A 16,463-nucleotide genomic window follows, 5' to 3' on the forward strand; every position below is an offset into this window, starting at 1 on the left:
CAGTACTGATTTATCTTACAACTGGAAGTTTGTACATTTTGGCCACCTAAATAGAAAGACTGAATCACTTCTATTTTATCTTAAGCTCACCTGTGAGGAGACCTTATAAATTAAGTTAAAATTTAATCTTGGGACAAATTTAACTGAAGGGATGAAAAAATCACGGCAAGAATTTCAATGATAAACCTCAGTTTTAATATTTGCGTGTACTTTTTAGCTCTTGAAATTTGTTCCCGAAAAAAGTGACATTGACCTGTTGGAGGAACATAAACATGAGCTGGATCGGATGGCCAAGGCCGACAGGTTCCTGTTTGAGATGAGCAGGTGAGCTTGAAAATGCTTAAAAAGTAAAGACACCCCTTGCCTTTCTAAGGAAGTTAAATTTTTTTTTAATTATACTTGATTTACAGTATTTCAGGTTGGTACAGCAAAGTGATTCACTTATACATATATCCATGTATATCCTTTTTCAGATTATTTTCCATTGTAGGTTATTATAAGATACTGAACATAGTTCCCTGTGCTAAGGAAGTTAAACTTTCATTCCTGTTGAATTATTTGGGCCATGTAACCTGGCTTAACTTGAAACCTTTTTAAATTCCAAAATCTACTCAAGTCCGAGCTGTGTGGAATTTGTGTTTCTGTGAGTTCTTCCCTGTGGGTGAGTCAGGGTCAAGGTTTCTTCACAATTATCTCTATTTCTGGGCCTCTTTGGCTCTTGTACATTGACCTAGTCAAGTGATACATTCTCCTCACCACTTTGATCTCTTGGGATTCTGCCTCACTCCTCCTTGTACCTCAGCATCTCAAGGTTGTTGTAAAATGGAAAGAAATGGACAGATTCAGAGGTATCAACCTGGAGCCAGCCAGGATAGCCGGAGTCTGGATGTCACATCATGGCACACACAGACATCACTAATTGATTGTGGCACTCTTCCCACGGCGCCTTGGCAAGCTTTCTCAGCCCTTCCCCAAAAAGCCCTGTGGCGGCCGCTGCTCCATAATTGAGTTTGGCGTGTGAGCTGAGTCGATCTGGCATCCCAGGCCCAGCAAGTTGACTCTGCATTAGATGAGGACCAGTGGTCCTGAAACTCTTGGTCAGCCCCAGTGTAGGGCACTTCCCCTGAGTGCCACGTGTGCTCTCACTCTGAATTTCTACAATCTCCAGACTTATTTTTGTTGTTGTTTCATCTCAGCTGGCTGTTCTGAATACTGCTGTAGAACCGAAGATGGTTCTGAAATGTTGACAGGTGTGCCCAGCAACCCTGCATGTGGACAGATAGCTGGCCCCCTGCTGTAATAGGTGCCCCTTAGTAATTGTCCAGCGCCCTGCATGCATCTTCCTCGTCCTCTCAGCCCTGCCGGGCAGGCTGTCAGGTAGGGTTGTAGTCTCTGCCACCTAATGGAGGAGTTAAGGTTCCTGTTCACGGTCACCTACTAAGAGCAGACCTTGGGCCGTATCTGTCTGATTATACACTGTAGTTTTGGATGAGGGATGATCCCTGGTCCTACTGGACTGAAGTTTCCACTGAAGAGCAGGTTAGGCAGTGATTTCTGAAGGCCTGGGCAGGAAGGCCCACCCTCACCCGCTCAGAAACCCCGAGCACCTTGTCTTGGTGGTACTGGGAGGCCAGTTCGCATCCCTGGTACTGCTAGTCACTGGCTGCTATCCTGGAGGGCAGAGCTTTCCAGCCCTGAGGGGCACAGATCGGGAGCTACCTGTGAGGAAAGAGAAAGGTTTGGGGGCATGAGTGGGGAGAGGAGGATGTAAGCGGAGAGTGCTGGAAACAAGTCTGACCCCACAGTTCTGCCAAAGGCAAGCTTTGTGGAGAGTGCAGCAGCCTGGGAGGAGTGCAGGCAGCAGCCCTTTGTTTGCAGCAGAAGTTTGCGGGGGGTGGTCTTTACATTTTCATTCCTTTTTCTCTCTTTTCTGTTCCCAAGAGCTGCTGGGACTCTGAGGAAGGGAAGGGGGCTTGAGTCAACAGCAGTTAGCTCTCACTTTCTTTTAGCAATTGCCTAAGCTGACTGGAGCTAAGGACCTGCTGCAATTACCCAGACCCCCCGTAGGGCAGTGGGAAATGGGCTCTCCAGGAGCAGCTGGCCTCACGCCCAGGAGAGGAACTGTGTGTATGCATGTGCGTGTGTGTGTGTGTTTGGGAGAGGAGGGTGCTCTAAAGGCACCGCCACCTGCATTTCCATGGAATGAATATAGATGTATTAAATGTTCATTAGTGCATGCTTACTCTTACAGAATTAATCATTATCAGCAAAGACTGCAATCACTGTACTTCAAGAAGAAGTTTGCAGAGCGTGTGGCGGAAGTGAAACCCAAAGTAGAAGGTAAAGTCAAGCCTGCCCCCAGATTAGAAGTGATGTTCATCTTAAGAGCCCATTTACAAGTGCAAGTGCATGTAGAAAACAGGATCCCGCTGGTGACTTTATTTTTTTTTATTTATTTTTTTTTTTGCTTTATATCTGTTGGAATTCTGGCAGATAATCACTTCCAGTCTGCACTTGGCTCACTAGCCTATCCTGGGTTCTGGAGCTCGCTGCATACACTCTGGACTTCTCTGGAGAACTAGGCTTTTGATATCTGGGTGTTAGTGAGGAATTTATCTGATCGCTACTAGCATTAAACCTACAGTTAGCTTTCTTGCAATGGGGCCTTACTGGATTTTCTGAGGGAAGATTTGAGGCTGTTATATGGCTTGATTGTGAGGCTGTTAAATTTTTAAGTGTTTGAAACATGGGCGACTGCAGAGCACAGCCACAGACTGCAGGCCAGCCTCAAGGCCCTGATGACACCTGCCGGCTGTGATATGACACACATTTGCCCAGTTTTTCTATCAGTGGAACTGATCAATAGCCCTGTTGATCTGACTCACACAAGGCAAGAAAGTGTTTGCAAAGGAATGTGGAAAATGCAATTGCTGCTCTATGTGTTCCTAACTGCCTAGGGTCGGTGAGTCAGCCAAGAAAAAGACAGAGAAAGGCCGGGACCGTGCAGCTGTCTCTGGCTTTTCCTGGTCCCCTGGCGCTCTGCTTGTGGTTTAGGTGTTCTGAAAGTGCTCCCTGCTAGCCTAACACCTGATCTTACCTCCTCAGTGTCCACTATCGGGTGTGTGGATTTAGGATGGGTATCATTGAAAGGTCTTGGTTGTAATAACTTTCTTTTTGCGTGTTCTGTTTTGAAGCAATTCGTTCTGGCTCAGAAGAGGTATTTAGGAGCAGTGCCCTTAAGCAGTTGCTGGAAGTAGTTTTGGCATTTGGAAATTACATGAATAAAGGCCAAAGAGGCAATGCATATGGATTCAAGATATCCAGCCTAAATAAGATTGCTGACACAAAATCCAGTATTGACAAGTAAGTGTGGGGGGTCCGGGCACGCAGGTGCCCTCTTACCCATCACACAGCCACGCATCTCCCCAAGTTCCCACTGGGCCAGTTATCCTCCATTTTCATTCCCCAGGGATGTCATCTAGCCCAAGGTTTTTATTTTGGGGGTTTTCTCAGGTAAACTTTTTATTATAGTATCATACAGTACAGGACAATGTACTGCTTGATGAATTTCCACAAATATAGGTCATCCCTGTAACTAGTGCCCAGATCAAGAAACAGAACGTGGCCCACATCCTAGCAGCCTCCATAGAGAACCAGGTTCCAGGGGAAGGAAAAAACTGACAGCTGACAATACAGTGATGCTTGCTGGCATTTTAGGCTGTGTTTTCCAGGGTACCTTGAAGCTGGCAGCTGTGTGAAAAAAAATTACAATGTATAAATGTATTTTGGCTGTGGGTGTTCAGCCGCTCATTCCAAGATATTTTAAAATGCTTCCTAGAAAATGTGTTTTAGGTGAACAGGCTCCTGTTAGGGACACCAAGATGTGAGAATGCTGTGATGTCATTAGCAAGTAAGGGCATTAGGCATGTTAATTCCAGCCTCCCAGAGAGCTGTGTTTCTCCAATGTTCTCACTGACTTCGAAGGAACTGGTTTCTAAGGTAAACTCTGCGGCCGAATTCTTTTTTGAAATATGTGCTGTTCCCCCTGATGATTCCTAAACATTTAGTGAGGCTGTTTACTCTCGTCTACAGGGTTAGTGAAGCATATAGTGTTATGGCAGCCCTGAGTCCATGCTGTAGGAAATAAGCAATGGGTTCAGTTGTAGGGCTAAGCCTCATTTTTGCATCGTGTAGAGATAGATAACAAAGGGCAGCCGTTAGGGTCTAGCACTGCCCTTATTTTTAGTGTAAGCACTTGACCCTTTTAGACCCTTCCACGTGTGATTGTGTGAAGTCCACAGGCCGAGTGCTGCATCACCTGTCGTCAGGTAAGGACACCGAGGCAGGCTCATTCAGCTTGCCTGAGGTCACAACCAGCAAGGCATTTGGCGTTACAGGTACTAGACAGCTGTTCTAGTGGTCTGCCCACCGCTCTCCTCCACCAACAGACAGCGCTTGTTTGGAGGTTGTAGTAGGTGAGTGACTACAGCATCTTACCTGCATATAAAGAGCAGCCATTGTTTCAAGGAAGGGCGCTCTCTTCCCCTGGGCTTGCAGGTTTGAGGAAGGAAACCCTCACCAGCAGTCAGGCCTGTTCTCTCTGTCTCACACACACACCGCCTTAATATACTTCGCCCCCCGCCCCGCCGTCCCCCACTTAACTGATAGCCTGGCATGTATCAACACTACAAAACATACCCAGTACGTAAGCCTTTTCAAAGTAAAAACCTTTCTGATCTCTTTTCCATCTTCACTCTGCATTAAGGGCTTGTTTCTGGTAATGACCAGATAATAATCACAAGTGAGGCTGTTTCATTATTTTTATTATTCAAGAATTTATGTTCAATTTATGTTGTTATTTGGATAGCAAATAAGTGTAGAAGTGCTGATCTGGTTTTAAGTCCTTTTACACTAGAAAATGTATATATGGGTAACTAAGTTTCTCTAAGTGACAAAGCATTTCTCTGAAACAGCAGAAGAAAATGGCATTCTTTCTCGTGATGGTAGCTAGGGTCTTGCCCCTCACACAGTAGGCATGTGGGGGACACACAGGTTCTGTGGACGGCAAAACTGAAGTCGAACAATACAGCTGAACATCTGCAAAATAAGTGGCCAGCATTATTAGCCACTGTTTTACTTTGCTGAGCAATGAATGGTTTTCTAATTATTGAGAGCAAGAAAAATAAAGGGCAGTTTTTTTCCACGTGGGCCAGGTGACTCAGAGGAACAGGATTACACTGAATTCTAGGAAGCTGCAAGGGTAACCAGAAATGGTTTGCATTGTTATGGGGGGAAAAAAATTGTTAGAAAGTGCTGCTTCACAGTAGTTGGAGGTGGGAGGACAGTTGTGACTTTGCTAATTCACAATGCTAACTAACTGCCTAAAAATTATGGCAGTGTTTTCTAAAGAAATGCATTTGTGTCCTCCTGCTGATGGTCGCGTTCAGCTAAGGCTCACTGGGGAGTTGCTAAGACCACCCCCTCCTCGCCCCACCTCATTCCGACTAAATGAACTTCAGGGCGGCCCAGGCACCTGGGGGCCAGGTGATTGTCATGTGCATCGGCGTCGGGGACAGCAGGACCTGGCCACCACGGTGTGGCCTCACAGATAGTGCTATCAGACTCCTGCCTTCTCAACCCAGGTCAGTCAGGGTTCAGCCCTGTGACCGCTGAAGAAAGAGCTGGTTATGCACGCAGAAGCTGAAGTGTTCCTAAAATTAGGAAGTGGATTCTCTGCTGCGAGGGTATCATATCCCTGTTGGCACAGTCCTGGCCCCACTTTGCTGCAGCAGTAGAACAAGAGTCAGAGGGGAAAAAAAATTATCACCAAGTCAAAAGAAACCTTAAATGAGAATTGTCAGTAATTCTCATCAGTGAGTGACTGCTCTGTACTTTCAGATTTGAAAATTGGCTGTCCTCTCCAGTGGCTTAAACATCCCTCACTCCCCAGGCCACCGTGCTTGTGAAGTTTCAGGGTGGCCCTTGTCTTTGGGTGGCTGTACTGTGAAGGCGTGTCCCTGTTGGCAACAGTTCAGGTTAATTCCCATCACCCACTGCATTACCCAGATTCTGAAGGAGCCTCATTATGGGCCAAAAATTAATTCGTATCCCCTGCTCTTCCCTTTCATAAGATGTTTGCTTCCTTCTGACATATTTATGTAAATCCCATGTACGTTTCTCCTCTTAGCCCTTTCTCTTGAGAATCCCTGCCTTACAGGAGCCTCCACATTTTGGAATTAATGCAAGAAACTTGAATATATAAATCATATGCAGATATTAACCGTGTTTAATACTCTCTCCTTTAATTGTAGGAACATTACCCTTTTGCACTATCTCATAACTATTGTAGAGAATAAATACCCCAAGGTTCTCAATCTAAATGAAGAACTGCGGGATATTCCTCAAGCAGCAAAAGTAAAGTAAGTACTTACTTACAGTGAATTGTTTCAGTTTTATTTATTTTTCAGTCGTTTATAATGTGTTTGTTTCTGGTGTACAGTGATTCAGTTATATATATTCCTTTTCATATTCTTTTTCATTATCGGCTATTACAAGATACTGAATACAGTTCCCTGTGCTACACAAGGACCACTGCCTTGTAATAGTCACATTACCAGGGCTTTAGTGAAAAGCAATACAATAACAATGAAAACACAACACACACACACACGACTGTGGAAAGCTGTTTCTTTTCCTTGTCCAGAGGGGAGCCACGCGTGGCAAGAAATTTATTTTCTTACAGTAATTTGCTCCAGTGACATTTTTGTGCAGTTGGGAGATAACTGCTATTCTGCTCTTTCTAACCTATATTGCTATGGAAAACAAAAGCCTAATTCCATACCTAGGCTCTGTAGGTTTAAAATGTTGCTGTGTTTCTGTGAGATCTGACAGGTGAAGGGAATTTTAAACATTTAAAACTAATATGGCCTTCCAAGCATGAAATCTTTAAACTCATCATCTTTGATACAGTATGTGTAAATCCCATGTTGGTTCCTAAAATGTTGCCATTTACAACAGCATGACTGAGCTGGATAAAGAAATAAGTACCTTGAGAAGTGGCCTGAAAGCAGTGGAGATGGTGAGTATCTGTCTGTTGTTCTGGTCAAAACCCATAGGAAGAGGAGAAAAATGGCATTATGGTGCCAGATACTCCAGCTGAAGTTCTGCTGACCTAGATAGAAGCAGACTTGGCAGAGACAAAGAAGGAAAAATTAAGGCACCAGAGTTCTGAGCACAGAGTATCAACAAATTCTCTTGCTTTCAGTTACATACCCCTTGAATCCAATTTGCTCTTCATTTATTTAACTTCTATTAATTTTATCCAAATGCTAATCTGCTTACATTCTAAAGTCAGTATACAAAATTGCATCAATAAAGTCTCCAGCTGACTGGTTAAACTGCATTTTGCAGACTATATTACATGTGCACATGGGCATGGCTCTGACATGGTGGGCAGGGGAGCTGGCTGACCACCAAAAGTTTTAGAGTAGCTTTGATGTGTCTGCCATTCTGACTTACTAAATTTGAGGCATATGAAAAATGAGGCAAGGTGTGTCTGCATTTGAACCCTGTGTTGACATTATCCATTTCCTGTGTTGAAGGAGCTAGAGTATCAGAAGTCTCAGCCTCCACAGCCCGGAGATAAGTTTGTGTCCGTGGTCAGCCAGTTCATCACAGTAGCCAGCTTCAGCTTCTCTGATGTTGAAGATCTTCTAGCAGAAGCTAAAGACCTGGTAAATTTCCCCGTGAGCACTGAGTGTTACTTCACAGCTGGTACTTGCACATATTATAAGTAAATTCATTTCTAGGACTGTGACCAATTGAAACATACCCTTTGTTTCTAACTGGCTGCCTTTAGGTTAGTAAGACGAAGTATCTGGATGGTATAAAACCAGTAGATACTTTGATTCAGTAACAACCAAGAGAAAACTGTCAAAGTACTTATCTCTGGGAAAGAGAAAAGAGTAGATTATAAAAACTAAGGGTGGGATGAAATAGGAGATCAGGTGTGACTGAGAGGCCGTGTGCTTCAGTATCTTGTAGGATGCTCACCTGAAATAGGGGATATCCTGTCCTCCTACTCCCTTTAAATCTCCAGAAGCACTTATTAAATGAAATGCACTTTAATTCACAGCCTCATTGCAAAGGGTACATTTTTAATTAGGCTTTTTTTAAAAATGAGTTTTGCTATTATAAAATGTTTTCCTGTAAAGTTTTCATTGGCTAATAACCAAGGCCTTAAACCACCTCCTGCCCTCACCCCTTCTCTCTGGTTATATTCTTTTCAAAATATACACACATTCATATCCCTGTACACGTTCTCTCATCCCCTTCTCACTGTTCATAAATGATGTGCAGCTGCTACCACCCTGCTGGGGCCCTCCACACTGCCCATCTCTGAGTTGTGACAGCACTTTTGCTTTAACTTGAATCTCCCTTGCAACTTGAATAATGGATCTCATTTTTCTGTAGTCACCTGCTCCGTTGTAGATAGCGATGATGGTGAATGTAAATGTACACGCACAGTGGCTAAAGTTCAGAAGTAGATATGTGTTAAGAAATATTAGCTAATCTCAATGTTCAACCCCACCTCCAGTATCACTAAATAAATGGAATACGAGGTATGTTTGAATGACTGCTGTTAGAGGTCCAGCCCCTGATTGACTGAAGTCAGTGAACTGATGTCAGCAGCCGCCACTACGATGGCCCCCACCCCAAGTCCTGTGCGTGCCTCACCACTTTGGAGTAAAAGGAAGGGACCCCCACCCCAAACCAGGCGATAGAGAACCCACTGCATCAAGGGCTCGTTTTTATCAAAATCAACTGGATTAGTTAACTTTTGATTTACATACACACACACACACACCCTTTTTTTTTTTAAAATTTTAGTGTGGGAACTTTAGTCTGGGATTTCTAAGACTAAAATATACATGACTTCATCATCACTAGGATTCCTAGATAAAAAGATCATTCAGGATGGCTGGAAATGCATGAACTTGAATGTTTTTGAAAATAAATAAGAACCTAATTACCTCCCCCCAACAAAGTAAAAACTAATTTAAAAATATTTGCGTTGAAAGGGGTCTTAAAACAAGGATTTGGAATAAAACTGTATGATTAGAAAAAGCAGCTACGAAACACTATCCCATTTGCTTTTGATATTAACCATATGGCACCAGTAAATGATATTAAACTACTTCAAAGAAAAGTTAAAAGTACAAGTTTCCTTACCCCTGCTGAGTTTGCTACTAGTTTTATGTCCTGAGTGCTCTGTTGTATGCTATTTTGCTTTCTTGTTTTTACTACTGTTACACTGAAATGAGGCAGGCAAGGACAAATGGTTTCCAAAGCAAGGAGTATGACAGCCTTCCCTTTGGAAACAACTGACAGGCATACGTGGCAGCCAGAGAGCGGTGTGGGCTCACTGACTTGTTTTGAGCTTTAGCCCCTCTGGAGAGACTTCTGTTTGCTGGGTCATGGTGTTCTTCTCTCAGAACTCTGAACTTCTTAAAACCTCCTTTTTTCCAGTTTACTAAAGCAGTGAAACACTTTGGGGAAGAGGCTGGCAAGATACAGCCGGATGAGTTCTTTGGCATTTTTGATCAGTTTCTTCAAGCTGTGTCAGAAGCCAAACAAGAGAACGAAAACATGAGAAAGAAGAAGGAGGAGGAAGAGCGCCGAGCGCGCATGGAGGCCCAGGTAAGAGGGGGCGTCGCTGGCTAGCCCTGGTGCTGCAAGACTGATGTGCAGGCCAGGAGGAGGCATCGAAGTCCTCTCTAGAGTGCTGCTGGGAGTTTCAATCGGTGTGAAGTTTCTCTTGGGCAACGTGGCAGTATGTATCTGAAGCCTGAAAAAATATATCCAGACCCTTTGATCTGGAGTTCTACTTAGAAATCAGCCCACAGACCCTCATCTAATTTATAAGCAACTCTTTCCTCTTGAGTTGAGACAAAAAGGACTTTCAGGTCACTCAGAGCAAAGAGTCTGGGTCCTCGTCCACACCACTCAGTAAGGGACAAGTTCAGGTCAGCATCCCTCCCACTTCAACATGACCCCATGGCACCCTCACTGGGGGTTCCAGCCTGGACCTGGGCAGATAGGAATTGGATGGGCAAGGAGAGGGAGCCATTGGGTAACTGGTCTCTTTTTTTTAATCGAAGTAAAGTTGATTTACAATATTGTGTTAGTTTCAGGTATACAGCAAAGTGATTCAGATACTTTGAAATACATATTTCAGAGCCTCTTCCATTAAAGGTTATTACAGGGTATTGATTATGGTTCCCTGTGCTACACAGTAAATCCTTGTTGCTAGTCCATCTTATATACAGTAATTTGTATCTGTTAAAAAAAAAAATCAGCCCAAAGAAAGTATCGTACGTTTGCACAAAGAGAGCAGCAGTCTTTGTAATAAACCCTCACCTGGAAACAACCTGAATGTTTACCAACTGGGCATTAGTTCTGAATGGTGTAACAGCTACGTAACAGAATATTCATGCAGTCCTTAAAAGCCTATCTTTAAAGAACAATTAATGATGTGAGAAAGCTTACAAAGTGATTTCAATATGAAATATTTTTTCTGTGTAAAATAAGTGTTAAAAGTGGTGGGATATACCCCCAGAAGGTGCATAGTGGTTAGCTCTTGATAAAATTAAGGATGTTTTCCCCCTTGTGTTTGAATATCTAAATTTTCTATAATGAATGCATGTTACTGTCTTTAATGGTAACTTTGCATAGTGGGGTCCAGGCATCCCCGGTAGATACAGGCTAAGCCTTTGATGTCAGGACCATGGCCTGATGAGCATTTGCTTTAGTCTCTCTCTACCATCAAAGAAACCAGTATTTGGGGTCTATTTAATAGTGATGATGTTCTCATCCCATCATAGAAATAGGAATAGCCTCAACTGCTTTCTTTTTTAACTAGAATAATCATGAGGTTTACACCTTGATTCTAGACAGAGTCTCATCACAAAGTACTGGTCATTTTGTTCATTATTCCTTGCTTCTTTGATGGGACCTCCCGTCCCAGTCACCCTTCTCACACTTGAGGGGGTTTGCTGCTGTGGCTGAACGTGGCTCAGTGTGACTGAAGCATCGCCATGTCCCACAGAATTTGCCTCCAATTAAAACAAAACACAGTGTTCTGACATTTCCCTAAGAGGCTGCTTTCTACTTGCAGCTCAAAGAACAACGTGAACGGGAACGGAAAATGAGGAAGGCAAAAGAGAACAGTGAGGAAGGTGGCGAGTTTGATGACCTGGTTTCAGCTCTCCGCTCGGGAGAGGTGTTTGACAAAGACCTTTCTAAACTGAAACGGAATCGCAAGCGCATTACCAGCCAGGTGACAGACGGCAGCCGGGAGAGGCCAGTCACAAAACTCAACTTCTAGTTCTCCTTGAATACTTTTGTAGAAAGCTCGTTAGCGGCCCTCTGAAGTAACTAGAACTTTTCATTACACTGCCTTGCAATCCAAACAGTGGCAATTTCTCCTCTCATATGTGCGTGGATGCCAGAATGTGTGTGTATGTAAATGTACGTGTGTATATATATTAAGAAATGTACATAGAAGTCTGACTGTCGTCTGGAGACATATATGTTTGGTTAAAAAGAAAAAAAAAATCTACGTTTGCGTACGTGCTCAGAAGCCCTTTGTGTGTACATTTGTACTGAGTGTGGCTCATCTTCCCCTGAACACCGTGACTGCTCAGAAGCACAATACTATCTCCTCAAAGAGGTACAGAGACATTCCCTAGAGTAACAAGAAAAACAAAAGCAAAAAAAAAAAAAAAAGCTTGAGAAATATTTTATGGTTTCCAAGCTTGGTATATTTTGAAATTATTTTCATTGGTGAAACTGGTGTTGGAAAAAATAGAAATTTAAGATGGTCTTTGCTAGTTGACAGTGAGATGCTGGTGCTTCACACCAGTGATGACAGGACCAGCTTGGAATTTCTGACCTGGGTTGGGGATGCAGTCTGTAAACCTTTCTTGAAACGTCTGGCACACAATCTGAATTATGTAGAATGTCAATCAGAATTTTTTTATGTGTTTAAAACTTGGACATCAGTTTTTTCCCCCTAATTTCATCGAGTTCTCTGCCAAGCACTCTTGATGATTTCTTTACATTGCTTTTGGAAAGAACACTTTATCAAATGCAATCCATGCTCTTATTAAAGAACAAAAGTACCAGAATGTGCTTGTTTTCCTAGCAATATAGATATATAAATTTTAAAAATAAAATTTCCCATCCAACACCTAAAAGGAGGACAAATTCTCTGAAGGGATAAAGATTATTTTTTTAAAAATTTCTGGGGTGCCTTTTTGGGGGGGTATTTTCTGTTTTGTAGGACAAGCTGCATCTTCTATAAATATAGGTCTGGACTAAAGGACACTCAGTGAATGCACAAAATGTCAACAACAACAGAGATGCCAAGATCTATTTATCTCTAAGCATATTTGAAGTGGTTTGCTGTTTATATGTTGTCATTTTAAATTGTGTGTCAGTAATGCTACCTGTAAAATTTCAGTCCAAAAGATAAAGCTCTCAGGGAGAAATGAATAAAAACAACATTAGAAAATAAAATATAGATGCTTACCATTAATCTACCAACTCTTAATATCCTTAAATTATATGATATATAAAGAGGACTGTTACTTTGTTTTGTTTTGCTTTGCTTTATTTATTTGTAGTGGGGGAGGGGGGCTAAGGGTCTCTTTTTTTCCATCAGTCCTATTGTGGTTGGGTTTCCTGTGGAGAGAGTAGTTTGTCCTATTGCACTAGAACATTATATACTCACTAAATTGAGTTTCAGCCAATTAGCAAATATTTATTAAAACACCTACTATGTGCCAGGTATAGTAGGGCTACAATGGTAAGCAAGACAGAGCCCCTGTCCCCAAGGAGCTTACCTTCTAGTGGGGATGTTCAGGGGTGAACAGAGTATCAAGGTGTGCACTGTACAGGAATTGTGCTATTTAAAAATGGTTTGTATAAACTCTAATGCTTAGCGCAGATGGCAAGCTCTCTGTGCTCTGTGAAAGCTGTGAAATAGCGCTCTAAGAGTTGGCAAGAGCCGTGGTTTTACGTTTTTCCCCTTCATTGCAAACTTAGCGACTTCCTACACACAATATGGAAGTATATGACTATAGCAACAACAACAACAAAAAACAGTCACAGATACACAGCAGACGTTGCACTCCCCCAACTCCTAGGTACAAAGTTCTGCAAGTACGACATGTTAAAAGGGCAGACAGAGACTCTGCTCAGAGAAGCCTGGAGGGGTGGAGGGGTAGGATATGCTAATTGGCTTGTCTATTCCTTAACTAAAGTGCCTCTATATATATATTCTTTTCTATTTATAGCAGGAGAAATTTGATCTGGCTCAAGTTTGGAACCGTACTTTGAAAATGGCTTTGTTTTACAGTTTAAGGAATGGACAAGCGGAGGGAGAGTCACATGAAGGAGCAAGTTTGTGCAGCATGTTCATCTCGCCCCCTTTAATCAACCTCATTTTGACAGGGCCATCCTGGTAGGCCTCCTTTGCCATTTCCATCTTTGGTTTCTTTCCCCTAAAGCTGTGTGCAGGTAATTCCATGTGCCATTGTTGGGAGAAAAAAAAAAAACCCTACTTTTTAGATTGGTGCTGGTGTAAGTAGCCACTTTTCTCTCTTGGGTGTGTATTTTAAATGTTTTTTTTTTTTTTTAAATTAATGCCAAAAAGAAAAAGCATTATAATTTGTAAACTTAATTATCTGTCTTGTATCTTATTAGCTTAGTAGTTGGAATCACTTAGTCTTTAGGTGCAAGACTGTTGTTATAGTACCAAGAAAAAATATGTTGTATGTGTTATGAGACTGTACATTTTTTTAAAATAGCAATATGCAATAAAGAGATGAATTCATTAGGTGTATGTATATGCTTTCTATGAGTTATTAAAATTTCTTTGCACTTTCCACCATTAAATTTAAACACTCCAAGTTTAGTAAATTAGAAATTATACATTTTCTTTAGCTTGTATCTCTGGACCTAGGGGGGGTACAGTTTTGTTCTATGGCAGCATTCAGTCTGTCCACAGACTACCACGTGCTACCTCTTTCTGTAACTCTAACTTTTCTGTATAACTCTATATGAACTACACAGTTTCACGGTGGAGATACTGGTGACATTATTCAACTGGTGGGGGTATAAAAAAGAATCTCAGTCTCTAGAATCAAAATATTTTTCATTTTGAAGCATTTCCTTTTTAAAAATTAATTTCTGATAGAGGTCAATATGGGAAGTGTCACCTGTACAGAAAAAAGAATGTGTATTATTATATCCTCTGAAAATTGGGGTTCTCTCTTGGCCGCTCATGACTTTAGGTTCTTGGCCATCCTCAACCCAATCTGAAGTCAAGCTGAAAACAAATTATCCCAGTGGTTGCTTGAGGACCCAGGCATTTCTCATCTTTGGAATGGACTCATGATGTTCTTAAAATTATTAACCATCTTGTTTTTTACAGTCACTAGATACTGCACAGCAGCCACTCTGTTCTCTTAACACTGGCGTTCAGATGGGAGCGAACCTTCTGCATGGTGGGCACATCTTATCTTCCGCCCCACAAACAACGTGCCATGCGGCGCTACATACAGAACCACCGAGACCCTCAGCTGCCCTCGGTGTACTGATAGAAACAGGGGAAAACATGCAATTTGCAGATCATTATGTTTACTTTTATGTCTTCAGTTTCCCCCAGAAAATCATCACTGGGGAAAATGTACTTCTGTCAAGGTGTAAAGCTATTCGATCCCTCTAGGATTTTGCCCCCCTTTCTGTAACTTAACATGGGTTTCTATGAGGCAAAAGGATATCCTTATTAAACTGTTTGGACACAATTATTTAAAAGGTCGAGTTCTAAAAGGGGAAATTTTCTGTGACTTTTTTTTTTTTTAAAATAACACCGCCACCATATGGAAACTTAAGAACTGCCAACGTTTAACAGCTACTTGGTATCATTCAGTTGCGTAAACACTAGCTTTGAGAGCCACTGGACTGTGTGTAGACCGATGTAGTCAGGGTTCCAAGGTTCTGGCACTGGGGTCATTCACAGACCATCACGACACTGAGTTAGGTGCTTGTTTTCTCCATGTGGCCGATACAATGGTTTATGTCTCTATGTCCCTGTTCCCCCTACTAATGTAAACTCTACTGAAGTCTAAAAACCAACTGAGTCCATAATTAAGAGATGGCTTAAAATCTGTAAGTTCTTTATCCTGGAGAACATTTGGAACCCCAGGAGGAAGGAACTCTTAGTTTATAAGGATTTTCATGTTTTCCATAGCAAAAAGAAAAAGAAAAGTCCATTACTTTTCATTTATCTGGTCAGGAAAATATCAGATCTAACCTTTGGTCTCTACCCTGACATGTTTTTGTCCACTGCAATCAACTGTGTGTTTCCATGGTATCAAACAAACAATATGAGCATGGGATTGCACACTAGGGGGTTTTGACAATGGAGATCCTTATTTTAATCAAACCTTGATGTGTTTTTGTTTTTCACGGGAAAGAAAGGGGTTCCAAAGTATAATTTTCCCATGTTATTTAAATAAAGCATGTGTTTCTCTGCTTCTTTGCCTGTGATTTCTTTCACTGGGAGGAGGAAGAAATGCAGTAGTTCTTTCTGTACTGACCTTTGGTATCTCCCATCTAATTTATGCCCACTATGGTCATGTGGGGGGCATTTCTGAAGCAAAGGAATCTGCAGTCCCCCATGCAATGGTAAGCATCCCTTAGTGTCCTCGCCTCCATCCTCCCACCCCATCTCCAGTGTAGAAAAACTTAGTCCTAAGTCCAGTGAGATTTGGGGGCCACCCTGACTCTCCTGGGATGGGAGGGGTGCCTGGAAAGGAGGTGACTGTGATGCTGAGCAGTGACTCAAAGACAGGATGGGGTGGGGGTGGGTAGAAAAGAGATGCCTCTCCCAGCTGCTCAGGAAGAGCTATGTGCAGCCAGACACTTCCCTACCAAATCCGGCAAGGCTACCCTTCTCCACTGCATATACCCCGGCAGTTGAACGCTCTTTGACAGCTTATGGTGCCCTCTGACTTCCCCAGTTTATTCACATCTGGGTGTATCTCAAAAAAAAAAAAAAAAAAAAAAACACCCTTTGAGACTTCAGCCCAGTATCAGAAAGTTCAGGACTAACTCAGACCAATAGGACCACATTCCATCCATTCCTCAGCTCTGCTTTAGAAGCCGGGGGAGGTGGGGGCAGAAAAAAAGGAGTGAACTAGTCACACTTAAGCAGTTCAGATTGTAAACTTTTAGGATTTCCATATCAGGATAGTTCCTGCAAGTTGACTGTCACTAGAAGGCTCACAGAAAGGGCCCACTCCCCCCCTTTCTTCCTTCCCTCAAACCAGTTTTGTTAGTTCCTCTACCATCATAAAGGCCTCATTATTTGGAATTCTCTTTAAAAAGCCTTTTGC

At 42.4% G+C, this 16,463-nt stretch overlaps 1 protein-coding gene and 1 long non-coding RNA gene across 5 annotated transcripts in view; one reads left to right on the top strand and one right to left on the bottom strand.

Moving 5' to 3' along the window:
- DAAM1 (dishevelled associated activator of morphogenesis 1) overlaps positions 1-13,897 on the top strand; it is a 155,673-nt gene extending 141,776 nt beyond the window's left edge. For both annotated transcript variants that reach the window (XM_031453794.2, XM_064485990.1), the window contains 8 exons: positions 218-324; positions 2,252-2,340; positions 3,195-3,363; positions 6,312-6,419; positions 7,018-7,078; positions 7,602-7,733; positions 9,529-9,699; positions 11,177-13,897. In XM_031453794.2, coding sequence (XP_031309654.2) covers positions 218-324; positions 2,252-2,340; positions 3,195-3,363; positions 6,312-6,419; positions 7,018-7,078; positions 7,602-7,733; positions 9,529-9,699; positions 11,177-11,386 — 1,047 coding nt within the window. In that variant the 3' untranslated portion in view covers positions 11,387-13,897. The remainder of the gene's footprint in view (positions 1-217; positions 325-2,251; positions 2,341-3,194; positions 3,364-6,311; positions 6,420-7,017; positions 7,079-7,601; positions 7,734-9,528; positions 9,700-11,176) is intronic.
- The window catches only part of LOC116153555 (uncharacterized), an 82,531-nt gene that overhangs the window by 20,611 nt on the left and 45,457 nt on the right, over positions 1-16,463 (bottom strand). The gene's annotated exons all lie outside the window — the stretch shown is intronic.

The sequence above is a fragment of the Camelus dromedarius genome, chromosome 5 (assembly GCF_036321535.1).
Source record: "Camelus dromedarius isolate mCamDro1 chromosome 5, mCamDro1.pat, whole genome shotgun sequence".
Taxonomy (NCBI): Eukaryota; Metazoa; Chordata; class Mammalia; order Artiodactyla; family Camelidae; genus Camelus; species Camelus dromedarius.